The sequence below is a fragment of the Myotis lucifugus genome, unplaced genomic scaffold, assembly GCF_000147115.1.
Source record: "Myotis lucifugus unplaced genomic scaffold, Myoluc2.0 scaffold_406, whole genome shotgun sequence".
NCBI lineage: Eukaryota > Metazoa > Chordata > Mammalia > Chiroptera > Vespertilionidae > Myotis > Myotis lucifugus.
The window spans coordinates 371,971-392,214 of NW_005871454.1; the positions used below are offsets into that span (position 1 = coordinate 371,971).

General features: G+C 48.1%; 2 protein-coding genes across 2 annotated transcripts in view; one reads left to right on the forward strand and one right to left on the reverse strand.

The window, feature by feature from the left end:
• Positions 1 to 773: 773 nt before the first annotated feature.
• Positions 774 to 2,503, forward strand: CBLN3 (cerebellin 3 precursor). Its single transcript, XM_006102218.3, has 3 exons — positions 774 to 1,073; positions 1,371 to 1,490; positions 1,818 to 2,503. Exons 1-3 carry the CDS (start codon positions 774 to 776, stop codon positions 2,013 to 2,015), a joined length of 618 nt encoding a protein of 205 aa, XP_006102280.1. The 3' UTR covers positions 2,016 to 2,503.
• An 8,561-nt stretch (positions 2,504 to 11,064) lies between these two features.
• NYNRIN (NYN domain and retroviral integrase containing) overlaps positions 11,065 to 20,244 on the reverse strand; it is a 24,657-nt gene continuing 15,477 nt past the window's right edge. The window contains 1 exon segment of the mRNA XM_023743673.1: positions 11,065 to 15,761. Within this exon segment, the coding sequence (XP_023599441.1) occupies positions 12,872 to 15,761 (2,890 nt within the window). The 3' untranslated portion in view covers positions 11,065 to 12,871.

Sequence of the window (20,244 nt, forward strand, 5' to 3'; positions counted from 1 at the left end):
GCCAGGCCCCGCCCCGCTCCGGCCTCGGCCCCGCCCACCCGCCCGCAGTTCCCTGGGTCTCCCCCAGTCTCTGCTGATCCCTCTGTTCCTGCTGTTCTCCGTTTTCTCAGGTAAGAGGCACCACTGATAGAGAGTCAGAGGTGAAGAGAGTTTTAAAGGGACGAATTCAGGCCCTGCAGGTGAAGCTATTGGCAGGCCAAGGAGGAAAAGTGACTGGCCGAGTGACACTGTGGGCCCAAGTACTTTTCCACCAAAACAATTGTGGGGAAAAGACAAGGGCTTTCCTTCCTAACAATGGAAAAGGTGCCACTGAGAGTGCTGTGAGGGACTTTGAAGAGGGGAGGAATGAGGAGGAGGAAGGACCGGAGGAGCCGTCTCCTGCACATATGCACACTCACTCACACACACACACACTCACACACTTCTCTGTCGTCCCAGTTCCAGTCGTCAGTGCTCTCTGGAGAGGCTGCCTGGGGTTCTGGCTGTAGCCGTCCTGTCTGGCTGCTTCATCTCTCCTCTCCCTCCCAGAGCCCAACTGCTGTCATTTTGTGCCCTGCCAAGGAGGAGGGAACTGCAGAGACAGCAGGAGTGAGAGGCAGGACAGAGTTGTGGGGCACGGAGTGGTATGGAGAGGGGGATGCTGAGACCAGGTGACAGAGAGACGCAGAGAGAGGGCTAAGGAGTAGGGTGAGGGCTGTTGAGAGTCTGGGGGAAGAGTAGAAACTAAAAGGAGTAGCAAGAAGACAGGACTTGTGGGTCACAGCCACTCAGCCATGCTGGGAGCAAAGCGACTCTGGCTACCAGGTCTTGCCCCCAACTCCTGGTTGCCCTTGGCCCTGACGCTTCTGGCCCTGGGGACCGGATGGGCCCAGGAAGGGTCAGAGCCTGTTCTCCTGGAGGGCGAGTGCCTGGTGGTCTGTGAGCCCGGCAGGGCTGCTGCAGGGGGGCCTGGAGGAGCAGCTCTGGGAGAAGCGCCGCCCGGAAGAGTGGCATTTGCTGCAGTTCGAAGCCACCACCATGAGCCAGCAGGGGAGACGGGCAACGGCACCAATGGGGCCATCTATTTTGACCAGGTAACCCCCTGCCCTGCAAGGACCTGGAATCAATACAAGCCCACTCTGCTGCTAAAAAGACAGCCCTGCTATGGCCAATGGCCTCTCTGCCCCTCTGCCCATCTCCTTTCCCTTCACTCTTACCCCTACACCTCCTTGATCTTTCTCACTATTTTTTTTTTGAATCTGTGCATTCCTCCTGTGGGCAGCTACTTGCAACCCCCTATTTTCCTTATTCACTGCCCCGTCCCTCAACCCAGTGGTTTCCCTGAGCCCCAGGCGTTCCCCAGCCCACTCAGCAGGGTCTGCTTCCCCCAGGTCTTGGTGAATGAGGGCGGTGGCTTTGATCGCGCCTCAGGTTCCTTCGTGGCCCCTGTCCGAGGTGTCTACAGCTTCAGGTTCCACGTGGTGAAGGTGTACAACCGCCAAACCGTCCAGGTGACCTGAACATTGGGCCCTGTCATTGTCCAGACTCGGGTGGGGGGGAGGAATAAGTGGAGCCCAGCTGACTCCTGGGCAGACCCCCATTGGCCGGTGTCCTGGGGGGCCAGGAGCAAGGGAAGAAAGGACCTGCCTCCCAGAGAGTGGGGGATCTTCAGAGTGTTACACTGGCTACCCCTCAGCTCTCCCAGGAGATTGCACTGAGCCTCAGATTCCCAGGTTCCAGAGTGTCCCTCTAGGGCTGGGAGAAGAGGAGTAGCCCTCAGAAAAGTGGGGTCCTAGGACAAGGGCTGGGTAGAGACGCTAACTGGTCTCCCTTCCCAGGTGAGCCTGATGCTGAACACATGGCCTGTCATCTCAGCCTTTGCCAATGACCCTGATGTGACCCGGGAGGCAGCCACCAGCTCTGTGCTACTGCCCCTGGACCCCGGGGACCGGGTGTCTCTGCGCCTTCGTCGGGGGAACCTGCTGGGTGGCTGGAAATATTCAAGCTTCTCTGGCTTCCTCATCTTCCCACTCTGAGGGCTCAAGCCTCTCCAGAATGGGAATCCAGCCCCTGACCTCTGTCCTCTGCCCTCCCCTGCCCCAGAAGCAACATCTTTGGGGCAGGAGAAAGGCTCCCTCTGGCTGCCTGAATTCCACCTTCTTGCATGGGACCTTGTGCCAAACACCCAAGGTGATGAGTAGAGCTATATCTAGGGACGGGCCCCTCTAACCTCCCTCCCCCTTCTCACATGCCCTCACAACCTCTCCCTGCATCTCTCTGTCTGCGACCTTAGGATCAGTGCAGGATTTGGCAGGTAAAAAGTCCTGCGATACTTTGCAGACTTTGCTGCTCCTTCCCCCACCCCACCCCCAGCCTCTAGCTCAGTGCTACTTGGAAACAGGTGGCACAGGTGAACCTGACAGGCCCCCACAAGGGCCCAGATGGACCGGCCTCATCATACCCTACAGGCTCCTTCCTGTGAGGAGTGCCAGCATCACGGATTTCTGCCAACAGCCAGGAGCTGAGCCAGCACCATATGGACGAGGGCAGGAGGCTCAGCCACCAGTATAATTGTGGGGAGGGCCACTGAGGAGCCCAGAGCCTATGGCTGGTAGGACAGGAATGGGACATGTGACCAGCCTGAACAAGGTACACATTTTTCATGCACACTGGGGCAGCCAGCAGGCAGTGAACCTGGGTGTTCATCTGTACAGGTCCCAAATGGACTCTGGCCCTCACCTCCCCACCTGAGTCATGGGTGTGTGTGTGTGTGTGTGTGTGTGTGTGTGTTTGCTCTGGCTGAGAGCAGGTATACAGTGCTTCCTTGGGCAGCTGTTGGTGGGGGTAGAAGGTCACCTGTGGACAAGTGTAGATCTCCAGGCATGGAACACATCAATGACCATAGCAATCTTTTAAAAGTGCTCAACCTTTGTAGTCTAAAGTTCAATCACTTCATGTTCTAGCCACCACCTCCTTCCTCCCAGCTCTATCAAATACCTTCACCAAACCTGTTGTGGAATATCCCACAACCTCTCTTCTTTCCCCTGACCTGTGCTATCTTAGCCTCCTTTTAAACTTCCTATTTCCTTGGTTTCAATGATGCATCCCTTCAACCACTCTCCTGCCATTATTATACACTCTCTTACCTGGCTGTCCAATTGGTCCAGCATGGATGACTCTATCAATAAAGTAATAGAGAATGATAGTTGATGAGACAGTATAAGATCACTAAAGATAAAAGATGCCATTACAGTTTGGATTAGAGACTCCAGGATACAAGCAGGTATGTTGTAGAGAAAATAAGTATAAAACTATGCCCTGGCCAGCGTGGCTCAGTTGGTTGAGCATCAGCCCATGCTCCAAAAAGTTACCTGTTCTATTCCCAGTCATGGCACATGCCAGAGTTGCGGGCTTGATCCCTGGTGGGGGGCTTGCAAGAGACAGCCAATTGATGTTTCTCTCTCATCAATGTTTCCCTCTCTCTCTTTCATCCTCTCCCTTCCTCTCTCTCTCAAATCAATAAAAAACATATTATTTTTTTAAAAAGGAAAACTGTATGTTAGAGTCAAAAAAAGATTTAGTAATGCTTGAGTTAAATAGGAAATACCAATGTGAATGTGTGGTTTTCAAAAGACATAATTTTTTCCAATTTTATTACTAAGATAGCATAGAAACAACATTAGGAAAAAATCTGATATGCATTCTTAGCACCTGGATCTTTGCTTCAAATATTACTCACCTTTAAAAGGACCCAGGGTTACTTGGAGAATAGCTCCTTATCTCAGATAACTATAGGCCTGGAACATGTTGTTGAAGACAATAAGCAAGGATGTATAGAATAAAGCTGAGAAGGTAAAGGAACCAGTTTTTAAAAACACCTGGCATTCTGTGACAATTTGATAATCAAAAGAAAAATAACATAGTTAATTAGAACAAGGTGAATTTTTTAAATTTATGACTTTCCATAGTGATATTCCTAAAGGAAAAAGTCACTATGAAGTGAAGAATGAATATAATAGGATATTTTTAGTTTGTTTTGATAAGTAGAAGAGTATAAATGTATTATGTATTTTAACTATTCATAAGGTACATTTACTTTTCTTTATCTGTATAAGGGAGGGGTGTGTATAGAGAGCTGTGAGTAATTCCAGAAAAAGATTGGAACTGTACCAAGAATGAAAGAGACTGATTGGCACCATCTGGTCATATATTACAACTAGAAAGAAAGAAAGTCCAATGGTGTGTTACAAGATAATGAATTAGTCAAGTGTCCAAAAGATAACTGCTCACTGCTCAAACTTGATCCTTTATCTCTCAGGAAAGGGAGCCTCTGCATTACCATACTAATTATAATGATATTACAGCAACATTGAAGCCCAAAATAAAAATGGCTTAAGCAAAGTAGATTATTTCTGTCTCACATAGAAGAATCTGCAGATAGAGTCCAGGGATGAATGACAGTTCTTTTGGGTTCCTGGATCCAATTCCAATGTGTGTGTGTGTGTGGGGGGGGGTGTTTCCCACAAAACACCAAGCAATTCTCAGACACCAGCAGGATATCCAAGAATTGGGTTCAATGCAACATGATTCTGAACCTACCTACCTAGATTTTGCATCAGATTCCACAGGTTAAGGATTCAGTCCTACACCACCACCACTCTTTACTTCAGACCCCGGCTGAAAGCCCAGACAGACTGTTAACTGTACTTCTAACCAACTGCTATAGATTGGAAATTCCAATTGCTCCTTCCTTGACAACTTCCAGGTTGTTACCTGTGCCTCTGATTGACTGACTAGGTTCCAGGGTTAAACAAAAAACTTTTAACTTCCACCCTGGCCGGTGCGGCTCAGTTGGTTAGGCATCATCCCCGTGAAAGGTGGCTGGTTCGATTCCCAGACAGGGCACATACCCCAGTTTTGGGCTCAGGTTTTAGGTTCGATCCCCGGTAGGGGACGTGTAGGAAGCAGTCAACCCATCAATGTTTCCTTCTCACATCAATGTTTCTCTCCCTCTCCCTTCCTCTCTCTCTAAAAATCAATAAAAAATCTTTAAAAAAAACTTCTAACTTTCACAGCTGAGTTTTTTAAAAGAAGGGGTTTATTAGGCCATTTCTAGCAAAAAAAAAAAAAGAAGACTGGTTGTGGGGCATGGAGTCTAAACCACTGCATGGGGTCAGGACTTGTATGCATGCATATAAGCCTAACCAATGAACACAGACAACAGGGGGGTGAGGGCATGAGTGGAGGTGGGGGTGGGGGCAATGGGGCAATAAGGACACATATGTAATACCTTAATCAATAAAGAAAAAAACATTATAAAAAATAAAACACTGCATGGGTAGGTAGAAAAGATAACATATCTGATGTCCAGGAGTTTTGCCAGTGTTTTTATACATCAAAAATGGAGGCGAAAGCTGTAAGCCATTCTGAAAGAATTTACTTTAGCTATAGATAAAGGGAATGGAGGAAGGTGGGGTGGGGCTAGTTCTGGGATGGGCGTAACAGAGTCCACAAAGTTCATGTGCAATAAGAAGCGGGCTTCAATGGCACCCCGAAATTAATTCTCTCTTGGATGATCACAGAGCCACCTGGAAATTAATCCTAAATTCCAACAGATACCCAAGAATGTGAGCCGTCTTTTGTCATACAGCAATTAACAGGCTAACTGTTGGGTCTCTTTCACTCTCTGGTGCTGGAGTTTTAACTTATAACATCCCAGAATTTTTTCTCTTGTCACCAGTGACCTCCAATTAATTTGCTAGAGAAACACGTTACTTACTTACTAGATCACCTGCTTATTATAAAAAGACTCAAGAGCCCTAGTTGGCCAAGTAGCTCAGTTGGTTAGAGTATTGTTCTGATATAACGAGTTTACAGGGTTCTATCCCCAGTCAGGGCACATATAAGAATCAACCAATGAATGCATAAATAAGTGTAAGGGACATCCCTGGTCTTTAAGAATTTTGTCTCACAGTACCAGGCCTACCTTCACGCTCAATGGAGAAGGCCCTGGACTGAAATCTGCATGACAACCTTATTCTTGTTCACTGTGCTCTTTCTGGCGACCTCCCGTAACTGACTCTCCATGGCCAACATCTTTGTCTTTGGCTGATGATGGTATTACAAGGGATGGCCTCCGCCGTTTTGGTGAATTAACTCAGTGTTCCTTGGTCTCTCCCATGTATACAGGAGGTATGCATGTAATTAAAGTTCATTTGTTTTCTCCTGCTAATCTGTCTCGTTAATTTGATTATTAGTGTAGTCACCATTAAGGTGAAGGATACATTAAGGTAAAGGATAATTTTTCCTTCCCAACATGGTTGTAGGACTGGGGCTCTGGCCCCCTCCACCTTTGAGCCAACAATGTCAGGCCAAGTCCTTCTCACATTTTAATCTCTCTGACCTACACTTCTGCCACATGTCTGACTTCAGTGGAGAAAGTTCTCTGATTTTAAGGACTCGTGTAATTAGATTGGCCCCACCCAGATAATCTTTTAAGGTTCATAACCTGAACTACATATTACAAGTTCCTTTTGCCATGAAATAGAACATATTCAGAGGTTCCAGAGATGTGGGCATGGACATCTGTTGACATCATTTAAAGAAAAGGCATCTAGTTACAATACACCAAATACATGGAAAAGGTGTAGGCTTGAAAGGGTCCTGTGATAAACAAGATAAGCTCAGGTTTTAATCATCTTAAAAGGTTAAACCAGTTCCCAGGCCCCAATCAAGACTTCATCAATTTTTTTTAAATTTTCATAAGAGTTTATGTGAGTCAAATTGACGACATGCTGGAAAGCAAGATCTCAAATGCTGGAGAAAGACAGTTTTGCAATTTTCTTTATATATAATATTCTTTGGGATATCTACATTCAAACTTTGGTCTCAGCTGAGATAATATCCATCTCTTGGGTCTGCAAACCAATTTCTATAAAGGGACTAAAGGTCGGTATGATAAACTTTGTAAACTGTGTAGGATTTGTGTGCTTTACCAAAATGTGTGATGCTTTTAGAGAAGCTGGCATACTATACTGGTGATTCTATCAAAATATGGAGGAGGATTTAAGTTTACAATCAATGTTTAAATAATTTGATTTGTAAAATGTGTTGACTTTGATTTGCTGGTTATATAAATCATGTTTAAATGTTTAGACAATTTTTGCTTAAATGAAGTAAATAGATTAAGCAATAAATAAAGCACAGATGGTGGTTAGTGTTCCCCTCCAGGTACAAAAAGCTCCTCAGACTTTAAATATTCTAAAAATAGGATCCAACTGCCCTGCTTTCCCTACACCCACACCCTGGCAGCTGCTTACCACAGAGAAAAGTCCTATAGGATTCATTGTGAATCCTATAGGATTCACTGTGGATCTAAGCCCATGGTCTCCAGCCACCCCGTCCTCAATCCGCCAAGCAATTCTTCTGTGGTTCCCTTTGCCAGTCTCTTCCCTCCCCCTCCCCAGAATCCAGTTAAAGCCTTCTGTTTTCTCCTTAAATCCCTTACCCACCACCCAACTTTGCCCCCACTGTCAGCAGCAGATGGCCTCACCTTTTACAGTGAAAAAAAGCAGAAACTCCAGGCAGGAACCCCTCCACCACGACATTGAGAAACTCACCGGCCTCCTCATCTTGGCTTTCTCCTAGCTGGTTCAGTAGAATATGTGTCGATTCTCTTATCAATACAGCTATCTTCATCCTCCAGCCATGGATGCCATTTCTTCCAAACATACTCTCTTCCTTTCCTCTCACCTCTCCTATATGTTCAACTTCTCCCTCTCTACTTATTTCTCCCCTTCAGTTAAATAGACTCAAGTCTCTTCAGCCTAAAAGAGAAAACAATGGGTGTGGAAATGGCTGTAGATGTTTAGTTATTCTCGGCTCTATATGCCCCCAGAATTGATTGGCATAATTCTCCTCCTCTTTAGAGCCAAATATCTATGCTCACCAGTTGCTTGCCTCTATATCAGCTATGGCCTCCATAGCTCCACCTAAATTGCGCTGAGCTACTCACTCACTACTTCCCTGTGGACACTTCCTAGTCCTTCTGTTACTGGGGCTCTCCCTAACATTTGACCCTGTTGACCACACCCTCCTAGAAGCACTCTCTGACCTGATCCCTGACTGTACTCTCCAGGCTTTCCCTCCACCTCTTTGCCAAAAACCCACATGCCCAGTTTTTTGTTTGTTTGTTTGTTTGTTTGTTTGTTTGTTTCAGGCTCCTCTACCTCTGCACATCTCTTTTTAAAAAAAATATATATATATATTTCTTTATTGATTTCAGAGAGAAAGAGAGAGGGAGAGAGAGAGAAACATCAATGATGAGAGAGAATCATTGATTGGCTGCCCCCTGCATGCCCCCTACTGGGGATCAAGCCCACAACCCGGGCATGTGCCCTGGGCCGGAATTGAACCTGGGACCCTTCAGTCCGCAGGCCGACGCTCTATCCACTGAGCCAAACCGGTTTCGGCGAATCTTCCTATTTTTAAAGGAGTAAATTTTAAAAATTTGTTCACAGCTGAGCACACTGGGCACTGGACACTAATCACTGCTTTTCTTGTTTACCCATCACCTTTTCCCCTTCTCTCTGGTGGCACTGGTAGGTGGGCTCCCTAAGTCTCTAATAGAGAAATTACAAAGTCACCTGTATGCAGACAGTCCAATGACATAAGCAAACTATAAAGAATGTCCACACTGTGTCCCATTTCCACGCTAAAACATACATAAACTATCTGGTGAGATTAGGACGTCCCCTCAGTCTTGCTATACCGTATTTCCTTAGCAAATATTTACGAAGTCTGTGTTCATGGGTAAAGGTGAACATACCTAAAAGAAAGAAACTTTGTAACTGGTAAATGGCCATAATAAAACAAAATGAAAATCCTACCTGTTTTTTAAAAGATTGTCCAAGAATCCTTGGGACATGTACAAGTTTTAACTTGTCTATTAATTCATATGGTAACAGTAACTTACATATATTGAGTACATTCTCTGAGCCAGGCACTGTTCTAAGTGCTTTCCAATCCTGTGAGGTACATACTAGTACAATTATTCTCTCCATTTTATAGATGGAGAGAATGAGGCACAGAGAAGAGAATTGACTTGCTCAAGGTCCTGTGCAGCTACTAAGTAAGAGGCTCCTGTGTTCACCATCTTAACCACTATGTTCACTGACTCTCATGCAAGTATATTAACTTTGTTCCTCGAGCTTCTCCCCCCACCCCCCACCCCCAATCTATGGTCTTTCCGTTATTCATTAATGTTATATAGTGTCAGCGAAGATTTCTCCATTTCAGTTTGGCCCAGATTAATGTTATACATAAACTAAAATAGGTCCTGATTTACCTCAGTTGTGTCTACAAATGATTCTTTTGTCCCTGGTAATGTTTTTCCCTTTATTTGCTGATTTTGGAGAGAGAGAGAGAGAGAGAGAGAGAGAGAGAGAGAGAGATCAATTTGTTGCTCCACTTAACCTATGCATTCACTGGTTGACTCTCTTGTATGTGCTCTGACAAGGGATCAAACCCACAGCCTTGGTGCATTGGGACGATGCTCTAACCAACTGAGCTACTCGGCCAGGGCTGGCCCTGGTAAGTTTTGACTTGAATGCCATACTCTCTTTTTCCAAGAGGTGCCATTTTCCCTCAGCTAATAAATGGTGTTATTTCATAGGTTTTCACATTCTTGTAGATGTGAAAAATGAAGCAGGGATATTGCAGCAACTGGATTACAAAGGACCTTAAAATATCAATGTTAAGAAATATGGACTTCATTCTGAAACCCAGTCCCCTCCTGGGGTTCCCCTTAAGAGCTTTAGCCAGTGAAGTTCATTTAGATAGATCATTATGGCAACCCCAGTGCAGAGAATGGACTAGGGGAGGCAAAACTGGAGGTCAAGGGGCCAGTTAGGAAGCTTTTGTAGAACTCTGAGAGATTGGTGGTTTGAGCCAGGGTGGATGGAAAACAATGGTGGAACCCATGGATGTGAGTCATTGGATACGAGGTTATGGGAGAGGCAAGAATTGAAGATAAGAGCTGGTGTTTGGTTGAGGTAACAGGGAGGTTCCATTTGTAGACACAGGGAACAAGGAGGGAGAACGGATTTAGGGAGGAGAAACTATAATTTTAGCAGGTTGACTTTAAGGTGGGACATACAATGTATAAGTCTGAGATTTAGGAGGATGATTCTGGATAGAGGGAAAAAAATGCAGAAGTTGTCAGTACATGGGGAAAAATCCTGCTTTTGAGACAGAAGGAATCCTAGGGCAGAACCTTGAGGAAAATCAACATTTAAGAGATGTGCAGAGCGCTAGTAGGTTTGGCTCAGTTGGTAGAGCGGACTGAAGGGTCCCGGGTTCGATTCCGGTCAGGGGCATGTGCCTTGGTTGCGGGCGCATCCCCAGTGGGGGGTGTGCAGGAAGTAGCTGATCAATGTTTCTCTCTCATTGATGTTTCTAACTCTCTATCTCTCTCCCTTCCTCTCTGTAAAAAATCAATAAAATATATTTTTTTAAAAAATAGGAAGAATCTTTAATCTCGGTGTAAATTGTTCAACAGTGAAGAAATCTCATCCTGTCCATTTTCAAGACAAAAACTGGAAAGAGCACTAGCTGGCAAACCACAGCCTTGGTTTCCTCCTGGCCCTGCCATGAACCAGCCATGGGCCTTCAGATCACTTACCTGAGTGCTGGTCTGGCCTGGTCTGTAAGAGCTTGCGTCAGATGAACTTGAAAAGGTGTTCTTCAGGTCTTCAAATCTGCAAGTTGGCCTGGTAACATGCAGCAACCATGCCTCACGGCTGCCCCCCAACCTACTCACTCCCATAATTGAAATGAAGCTAAAAAAGAACTGGGCCCTAGCCGGTTTGGCTCAGTGGATAGAGCATTGGCCTGCAGACTGAAGGGCCCTGAGTTTGATTCCAGTCAAGGGCACATGCCTGGGTTGTGGGCTCGATCCCCAGTAGGGGGCGTGCAGGAGGCTGCCGGTCATTGATTTTCATCATTGATGTTTCTATCTCTCTCTCCCTCCCCTTCATCTCTGAAATTAGTAAAAATATTTTTTTAAAAAAAGAACTGGACACTGGCTCCATATTGATCTGTTTATTGATAAATCAAATGAAAAATAAAAGGATATAGGATCATAAATGTGGTTAACAGGAGGAATGGGTATAGCCCTGGAGAAGGAAAATGAGGTTGGCCATACCATTAGAGGGAGAGGGAAGAGAAGTGGGAGGGGAGGAAAAGGAAAGAGGGTATCTGCTAAAACTCCCACAGCTCACCTTTCACTTTATCATGTCATCCAAGCATTCTTTCCTGAACAGAATTAACATCTGGAAATGGTTTAAGGGGCAACAACTAGTAGTTTGTCAACAAGATATGGGAAATGGGGAGTTGGAGGGGATATACGTATAGGATTTTGAGGGATTCTCTGACTTGAACCTGACACCAGAACCCCCCCTGTCTATGGTGAACTGAGAGTCAGGAAGCTTAATCCTGGTCCCGGCTTAGCCACAAACTATTGTGTGACTTGGGGCAAGTCACTTTCCCTCTCTGGGCATTTCTTTGGCTGTAAAACAAGCAAATTCTTCTCTATGGCAGGTTCTACTCCGGCTCTTGCAATGCCAAGTGTGTTGGCAACCTGAGCTAGGCCAGGAGACTGGCTCAGCTTTGGAGAAATAAAACTCCTCAGAGGCCCAGGCAGAGGGCTATGGTGCTGGCCTTCCCTGGAGTTCATTTTGTCAGTGGTGGCAGCAAGTCAGAGGGTGAGTGTGAGCACACACACCTATGAGAACTCACTCTCGCTATAAGAGCAATCATTGCAGAGTGCTCAGACAGAGCCCAGGTTTTGCTCTACACAGAAAGCAGGTCCAGGGGATGGGGGCGATCCAACCACAGCAGTCACACACTATGTGGGGGCTGGGGATGCAGGGCACAGTGGGGGCAGGAGGAGGAGAGGGCTGTGGGCTTTGGGGTGGGGTTGGGAGGTAGAGCCACATCAGCACCTCACCGTCTGCCACACTGCTCATTTCAGACACCCTCCCCCCTTGTAAGAGAGGCCTGGGCCCCTTGGTCTAGTTGAAGCAGCTCTTCAGGTAGAGATGCCACACTTGGCATCAAGATCCTTGATTCCCGTGGGGTTAATACCATCACAGCAGGGGTCAGCGTTATCTCCATGAGCTGGAGTCAAATGAGGTAGGCTGACTCAGTCTCCCCCTTGCCTTTCTGTGCTGACAAGCCCGCCCTCCCACCCCAGCTCCGAGCCTCGGGGCCCAGGACTGCCAGCCCTTCCTGGACAGGGGGCAGGCCTAGCCTGGCCGAGAAGCTGGCCATGAGAATGGGAACAGGCTGCCTCTCCACAGCCCGTGTGGATTTGTGTCAACTGTGACAACTATAAGGGCAAAGGGTCCCCAAATGAAGGTCGGGGGAGAGGAGTCTACATTCGAGGTTTCTGTTTGAGAGTGCAATGTGGTTCTGGTTCTGAGGTCCTGAACCACACTGATTTACGGTTAGGTAGCCAGGAGTCAAATTCTGTGTGTGTGCGCGCGCGCGCGCGTGTGTGTGTGTGTGTGTGTGTGTGTGTACACCTGCACATGTGTGACAGGGTGAAGGGGATACTTGGGGAAAGACATTGAGCCTGGCCTACCTTAGTAAGGGGAAACTGCCAGAGGCCCATATCTGACAGCAGATTCTCGCAATACCCCACACTGGGGACATTTCCATAGGGACGCTGGTCCCCAGTTCAAGGCAATTCAGCAAAGCTTTATGAGTAACTTCTCCACAAAAGGCACAAAGGGGGCCCCAGGGGGGCTTTGAGAGCACTGATGAGGGTAGGGAGAGGCCTAGCAGCAACAGCCCAGGACCCTGGGAGTGGGGCCTCCCCCACTGCTTCAGCTCACTGCTCCAAGAGCTTGAAGGACAGGGGGGTGCCGCTCTTGGCAAAGGACTTCATCAGACTGCTCGGATAGATGCACCCGAGCTTCTCTGGGGTTGGGAAGCCCCAGACCCTATAGAGAGACAGGCTCAGCCGGTCCCCGATATAGAAGGGACCCACCCATTTGGCACTGCTGCCATTCCTGGGGAGGGACAGCAAGAGGACCTGGTCGCCCACGTTCCACTCCTTCTCCTGGCTCTCCCGCTTGAAACGCCTATTCTCCACCTTTTCACTGACCTTGTCGGCCATCCTCCAGTGGAGCTCCAGCAGCTCCCCCGTCAGCTGTAGCAGGAAGACATCCATCTTGAGCCCTTCTATATTGGCACTGCTCATCTCCCACCACAGGGGTCCCATCAGCCTCTCCTGGCCCCCGGTCAGGATCTGGAATGGTGTGGCCTGGGGGGAGGAGGCCCTGAAGGCCAGGTGCAGCAAGGGCAGGGAAGCCGCCCACTTCTTGCCGTGCAAGAAGATAAACTCCTTGAGGGCCCTTTTGAATTCCCAGTAGGCCCCTGAGCTCGTCAGACAGGGAAACTGGAGGTCCCTACTCAGGGAGGTAGCCTGGGCTCCCAGGGCCAGCCCACAGCTCACCAGAACATGCCGGGCAAACTGGGGGCCTTGGGTGGCCTCCAGCCTCACGGGAACACCCCACCTTGCAAATACATGCTGAAGCAGCACTTGGGCCACAGCCATGTGCGTGTAGGGTTTCAGCGGGAATGCTTCCACCCACCTGGTGTGGGGGTCAGCCACAATCAGAACATGCTTGTGGCCCTCCTCACTTACAGTGACTGGGCCCACCACCTCGATCTGCAGGTTCGACCAGGGGGCAGTCGACCTGAGGGGCCACAGGGACTCGATAACCTTCAGCTCATTGCCTAGGAGATTTCGGGGGATGCAGAACAAGCAGCTCCTGCAATAATTCCTCACATGCTCCTGCATCCCGGGCCACCACCCCAGCAACCGCAACTTCTTGTAGGTCTCCTCAGGCCTCTGGTGAGCCCCCACCGGGAGGTCATGCACAGAGAAAATCAGATCCCTCCGGAGCTGCCTCGGGACTACCCAGACTTTGGGCTTCTTATCTCCCTTGAACAGAAGCAGGCCGCTCTCCTGATCCAGGCTGAGCGAGTTAGAGGCAGAACTGAAGGGTGAGGAGTTGGACAGTTTCTGCCCAGCCCGCAGTTTGGCAATGACATCTGCCAGAGTGCTGTCACTCAGCTGTAATGCCAGCAAGTTGGGCCTCTTGCCCATGGTATGGGGGGACACTATGGGGACTGGCACATCCGTTGGCAAATTCCAAAACTCCCCGCCCCCCTGCGCACCCTCCTTGGCCAGGTTGTCCACTGTCACAGCAAACAGGGAGCCACGGTAGGAGGTTCGGTAGATAAATGGAAGGGATGGGAGGCCAGAGGTGAGGGATATGATGTAGGAGAGCAGGCTCGGGTGAGGTAGTGGGGACCCATCAGAGGACAGGAAGCCCCGGGCCCTCCACAGGGGCAGGAGCTCCCAGAGGACACTGAAGACCCAGTGGCAGTGAGTGAGGAAAACCACGGGGTAGTGGGACTGGCTGAAGCGCTCCAGGCCACAGGCCACGGCAGCCAGGTGGGCATAGGTGGGCGTGTAAGGCGAACAAGAGAAGGAAAGGGAGACAGGTGGGCTGGTGGGAGACAGGACATAGAGACCAAAGCCAGCACACCACTCATCCTCACGGTAAAAGCAATAGCCCGACATGTGGATGCAGACAAAAGTGGACAGGTCAGAGAAAGGAGGCAGGATCTGGAAGAAACGAGGCAAGGAGGATGAAGGTGTCAGCAGTCGGTTTTTCCCCAGCAGGCCCTGGAGAAGGGTCAATTCCAGCGCCCTCTTGCCTTTGTCCTGTACCAAGAGGGCCCATCGGATCAACCATGCTTTGGAAAGCCTGCGGTCCTCCCATGCCTCAGGGTCCACAGTGGTCCGAGCAGCGTAGGAAAGGTCCAGGACCACTGGGATGTCTCCAATGCAGCGGGAAAAGTGTTTGAGGGCCCAGGCCACAGCGTAGGGGCTGTCTCCCCCCGACTGGGGGCCCTCGCTCTCCTCGTCGGGGAGGAGGGGTTTCGAGGTATAGGCAATGAGGTGCTTTCTCCCTGAGTTCTCCTGATAGACAGTGGCCGTCAGGGCCACTTGGCTCACCATCACCTCCAGGTAGAAGGGCAGCTGAGAGTCAGGGGCCTTCAGGCAGAGGGCAGACACCAGGGCTCGCTTCAGGGCCAGGAAGGCCTTTTCATGCTCCTGGTCCCATTGCCAGTCTGGCTTCTGTTTGAGGAGGCTGTGCAGTGGGCCCACAAGGGCTTCATAGTCAGGGATGACTTCCCGGTGGGAGTCCATAAATCCCATGAAGAAGGAGAGTGCGGTGAAGTTCCTGGGGATGGTCATCTGGGCCAGGTGGGCAAGAACCTGCTGGCAGGGAGCCTTCCCATCCCAGGGGATACCTAGGGACGGAGAAGCCACCACTGGAAGGAGATCGATGTCAAGGGCTTCATCGAGGGGATCGTGGAGGCTGAGGCACCGGAGGATTTCCTCTGAAAGGGTGGGGCACTCCGACTTGAACACCGATGCCAGCGATGCCAGCGAGGAGTCCTGGTCTTCTTCCTCGGCTGGCCTCTGTGTGTCCTGCCCCTCCCTCTGCTCCTCATCCTGTCTCTCCCTCAGCTCTGGCTCTTCGTCCTGCCTCTCTTCCTTCTCCTCCCTAACTTCTTCCACTTTCTGAGGACTCTCCAGGGGCCCTGAATTGGCGGTATCACTCTGCTCAGAGATCCTGGCTGAGCTGGGAGGAAGAGCCTTCCACACCTTCAGGAAGTTGCCAACGTCAGTGTCCAACCTGCACGGAAACAGCAGAGCAGAGGGACCGATGCAATAGGGAGGGAGAAAGCCTGCCCCCAGAGGTCATCCAAGGGGGAAACCACACCTGTGGAAACCCTTTGGAGCTCCACCCCATTGCTCAGTATCCCTGCGGCTGGGCAGAGTGCCAGCCTCTGACATAGCAGAGCCTCAGTCAGGACCATGCCTGCAAGTACTTCCCCTACCTCCACCATGTACCAGGCCTCAGTGTGAGATTCTGCCTTGCTTTGAAGGCTTATACAGTCAAAACTTCATTGACCAAGTGACATTTTCAATCGGGTTTAAGTCAGTGGTTGATAAGAATTAGATGACCGGTGCTTCCAACCTGACCCCAGGATGAGCAAGCCAGGGAGAGGTCAAGAAAGAGAAGGAGAGGATTCCAAGATGGTGGCGGATTAAGTAGAAGCTGCACTGACACTTTCCCAGGGCCAAGCTGGGTATACAACTAAACTATAGAAAAACCATCCTGAATAATCAACTGAAGACTAGCTTGAGAGAACCCTGATAACCAAGGATGGAAAGTGGAGACCGCATAGAGACTGGCAGGAAGTGTGGAGGCACAAAAGGGCTGGCTGGGCTCCCATAGACAGAAGCTGAAGTTCCAGAGGGATATCTCACCTGTGAGGGGTTCCCACTGAGAACTCCTGAGGCTAACCCCCAAGCTGGGCTCCCCAGCCCAGAGGATCAAAACCAAGAAAGGTGCCCATGTAACATCTGGCTGCGAAAAGCAGCAGGGTTGCTGTCTGCCAGGGAGAGGCAGCTGGAAATGCAGGCGCCCTCTTAAAAGGCCAACGCACGAAATTTCCTGTGTAGCCACTCACCGTAGGCTTCAGCAGAGGGAGGGCAGAGTGAACTAGAGCTGTGTGAGGAGAATCCAGGGTTCAGGGCTCAGAGGGCAGCCACCTGGATTCCTGTGCTGAGTCATTCCCTCATACTGCAGAGGACACCTTTCTCAGGCAGACCTTAACCATCCAGGCAGCTTTTGCCTGGGGGAGGAAGCAATTGCTCCACCCTGTTGGGAAAACCTGCTGAGTTTACATTTTGCTGTGGTCCACAGCCTGAGGCTAATTAAGAGACAGAATAACAATCAGCCTGCCAGCAGAGGTGGATCTCTGGGTGCTTTGAGTTTTTGCCTGATCTACTTCTGGATCCAGGGCTAGTGAAAGCCAAGCTTGGTGCACATCTTGGTCTTTTCCAAACTCATCCAGCCCTGGCAGAGGGAGTCACAGTGGTGGGTTGCTTATACCTACAAACAGGGTTCTCAGGGCTAGTCACAAACAGCATCTGAAATTGTACTGAACAGAGACCTTCCGAAGAGACTGGGAATCATAGCAGATGTGCCTAATACATAGAAACAAACCCAAACAGGCAGCCAAAATGGGGAGACAAAAAAATGCCCCAAATGAAAGAACAAGAGAATTATCCAGAAAAGAGCTAAATGAAGTGGAAATAAGTAATTCATCAGAGAGTTCAGAATAATGACTATAAGGATGCTCAACAGCATGATACAAAATTAACACCCATAATTCAATGGCATTTTTATACACCAATAATAATCTCTCAGAAAGGGAAACTAAAAAAAAAAAAAAAAGATTCTTAGGAATCAACTTAACCAAGGAGGTAAAAGACCTGTACTCAGAAAACTACAGGATGATGAAAAAAGATAGAAAAAGATACAAACAAGCAAAAGAATATTCCATGTTCATGGGTTGGTAGAATTAACATCAGTAAAATGGCCTGCCCGGCTGGCATGGCTCAGTGGTTGAGCATCAACCTATAAACCAGAGGTCACGGTTCAATTCCCAGTCAGCGCACATGCCTGGGTTGTGGGTTTGATCCCCAGAGATGTTTCTATCTCTCCCTCTCTCTCTCATTTCCTCTCTCTCTCAATAAAAATCTATATTTAAAAAAATAATTTAAAAGAAAAATAAATAGAATACTACCCAAAGCAGTCTATAGATTTAATGCAATCAAGAATAAACTAAAAATGGATAAGATACTTAAATGTAAGTAGTGAAACCCTTAAAATCCTATAAGAAACCATAGGCTACAAAATCTCAGACATCTCTCATACCAATATGTTTGCTGATATGTCTCCTAGGGCAAGGGAAACACAGGAGAAAATAAAATGGGACTACATCAAAATGAAAAGCTTCTGCACAGCAAAAGAAACCATCAACAAAATGAAAAGGGAGCCTGCTGTATGGGAGAACATATTTGCTAATGATACATCTGATAAAGGGTTAATAGCCAAAGTATATAAGAAATTTATACAAATTAACAAAGGAGGACAAACAATCCAATTAAAAAATGGCCAAAGGACCTAAATAGACATTTCTCCAAAGTGGACATACAGATGGCCAAGAGATATATGAAAAAATGCTCAAAGTCACTGATCATCAGAGAGATGAAAATTAAAATGACAATGAGGTATCACTTCACACCTGTCAAAATGGCTGCCATCAACAAATCAACAAATTACAAGTACTGGTGAAGATATGGAGAAAAGGGAACCCTAGTACACTGCTGGTGGGAATGCAGACTGTATGAAGTTTCTTCAAAAATTAAATATGAACTGCCATTTGACCCAGTGATCCCACTTCTAGGAATATATCCTAAGAAACCCAAAATACCAATCAGAAAGAATATATGTGCCCTTATGTTCATAGCAGCACAATTTACAATAGCTAAGATCTGGAAAAAGCCCAAGTGCCCATCAGTAGATGAGTGGATAAAAAAGCTGTGATACTTTTACACAATGGAATACTATGCAGCCGTAAAAAAGAAGGATCTCTTATCCTTTGAGATAGCATGGAGGGACCTGAAGAGTATTATGCTAAGTGAAATAAGCCAGTCAGAGAAAGACAAGTATCATATGAGCTCACTTATATGTGGAATCTAATGAACAAAGTAAACAGATGAACAAAATAGATCCAGAGACATAGAAGCATGGAACAGACTGATAAATCTCAGAGGGAAGGTGGGGTGGGGGGTAGGGGGTGGGGAGAGATTAACCATATATGCATAACCCATGGACACAGACAATCGTGTGGTGAAGGTCTGGGAGGAGAGGCAGGGAAGAGGGTCAATGGTGGGGGGGAGGGAGACATCTGTAATACTTTCAACAATAAAAAAAATTTTTTTTAAAGAAGAATCTCTTACCCTTTGAGACAGTATGGAGGGACCAGGAGAGTATCATGCTAAGTGAAATAAGTCAGTCAGAGAAAGACAAGTGTCACATGATCTCACTCATATGTGGAATCTAAGTAACAAAATAAACTGATGAACGGAGTGGATCCAGAGACATGGAAGCATGGAACGGAGTGTGGAATCTCAGAGGGAAGGTGTGCGAGGGGTAATCAACCAAGGACCTTGTATGCGTATGTGCATGGCCCATGGACACAGACAATGGGGCAGTGAGGGCCTGGGGCAGGGGGCAGGGTGGGCTGGAGGGGCTCAATGGGGGAAGAGGGGGGACATATGTAATACTTTCAACAATAAAGAATTATTTTTTAAAAAATTTTTTTTTAAAGAGAGAAAAAAAAGGAGGGTGGAAAGGGGCCCCAGTGATCTCAGTGAAAAAAAGGGTGGGAGAGTGGAAGCTTTGAAACTTTGGCCCCAACTCAAACACATTTTACATGGTGACACAGTAGGATGTGCATTAAAAAAGAGGGAGAGGCGGGGAGGAGGCGGGAGGGGAGGAAAGGAGGTCTGACAAGGTTTGGGAGAAGCCAGCAGACAAACCTCGACCAAATCACGTTTTTTTCCAAACAGGGAAAGTGGGACTGGGAGGACCTGGCCCAGGAAGCGGTGCCATGCCCAGAAGATCCACCACAGTCCCCCGCTGGGCTCAGGGAACTGGGAGATGGGCAGCAAGGTGGCTCGGAGGGGCAAAGGCCTCAGGATCGGAGTTACTACAAACCAGTTCTGCTGGCACCAGCAAAGGGGCCTTGGGAAAGTACTAGAGCCTCAGATTTCTCATCTGTAAAATGAGGATAGTGGTCATGTATGTATAACTCAGGTTGTGAGGACCGAAGGGGATAATAAATATGGAATAAATTCTACTTGGCATAGACTCTAGACACAGCTGCCCTTGTACACAATGAAACAAGAACGAGGCCGTTCACTGTAGCACTAGTTCCAATGGCCTAACAAGAAAACCATCAATGGCCCTGCCCTCCACAGAGATCCGATAACTGTTGGGTACTCCTGTAATGGAATACCACCCGGCCATTAAAGTGAGCCACATGGATTAACATCTGGAAGAAAACAATAAAAATTGAGTACAAATGCCTGTTGTTGAAGGATACATATAGTGTTAAAGTGCGTGTGCAAAGCCATACTGGAAGTGGTTTGTGGATGTGCAAATAAGTGAGAGAAGTGTGAAAACCTGGAAGAGTCAAGTCACTCTGCTCACTGTTAAACACTAAACAAATGCTGGCCAGCACTTAGGGCAAGTTTCT

What these genes read in the sequence shown, in the direction of transcription:
- CBLN3 (XM_006102218.3), top strand. Translation starts at nt 774, where the DNA reads ATGCTGGGAGCAAAGCGACTCTGGCTACCAGGTCTTGCCCCCAACTCC. An exon ending in GGGCCATCTATTTTGACCAG is followed by an intron (nt 1,074 to 1,370) that starts GTAACCCCCTGC and finishes TGCTTCCCCCAG; the next exon opens with GTCTTGGTGAATGAGGGCGG. An exon ending in ACAACCGCCAAACCGTCCAG is followed by an intron (nt 1,491 to 1,817) that starts GTGACCTGAACA and finishes CTCCCTTCCCAG; the next exon opens with GTGAGCCTGATGCTGAACAC.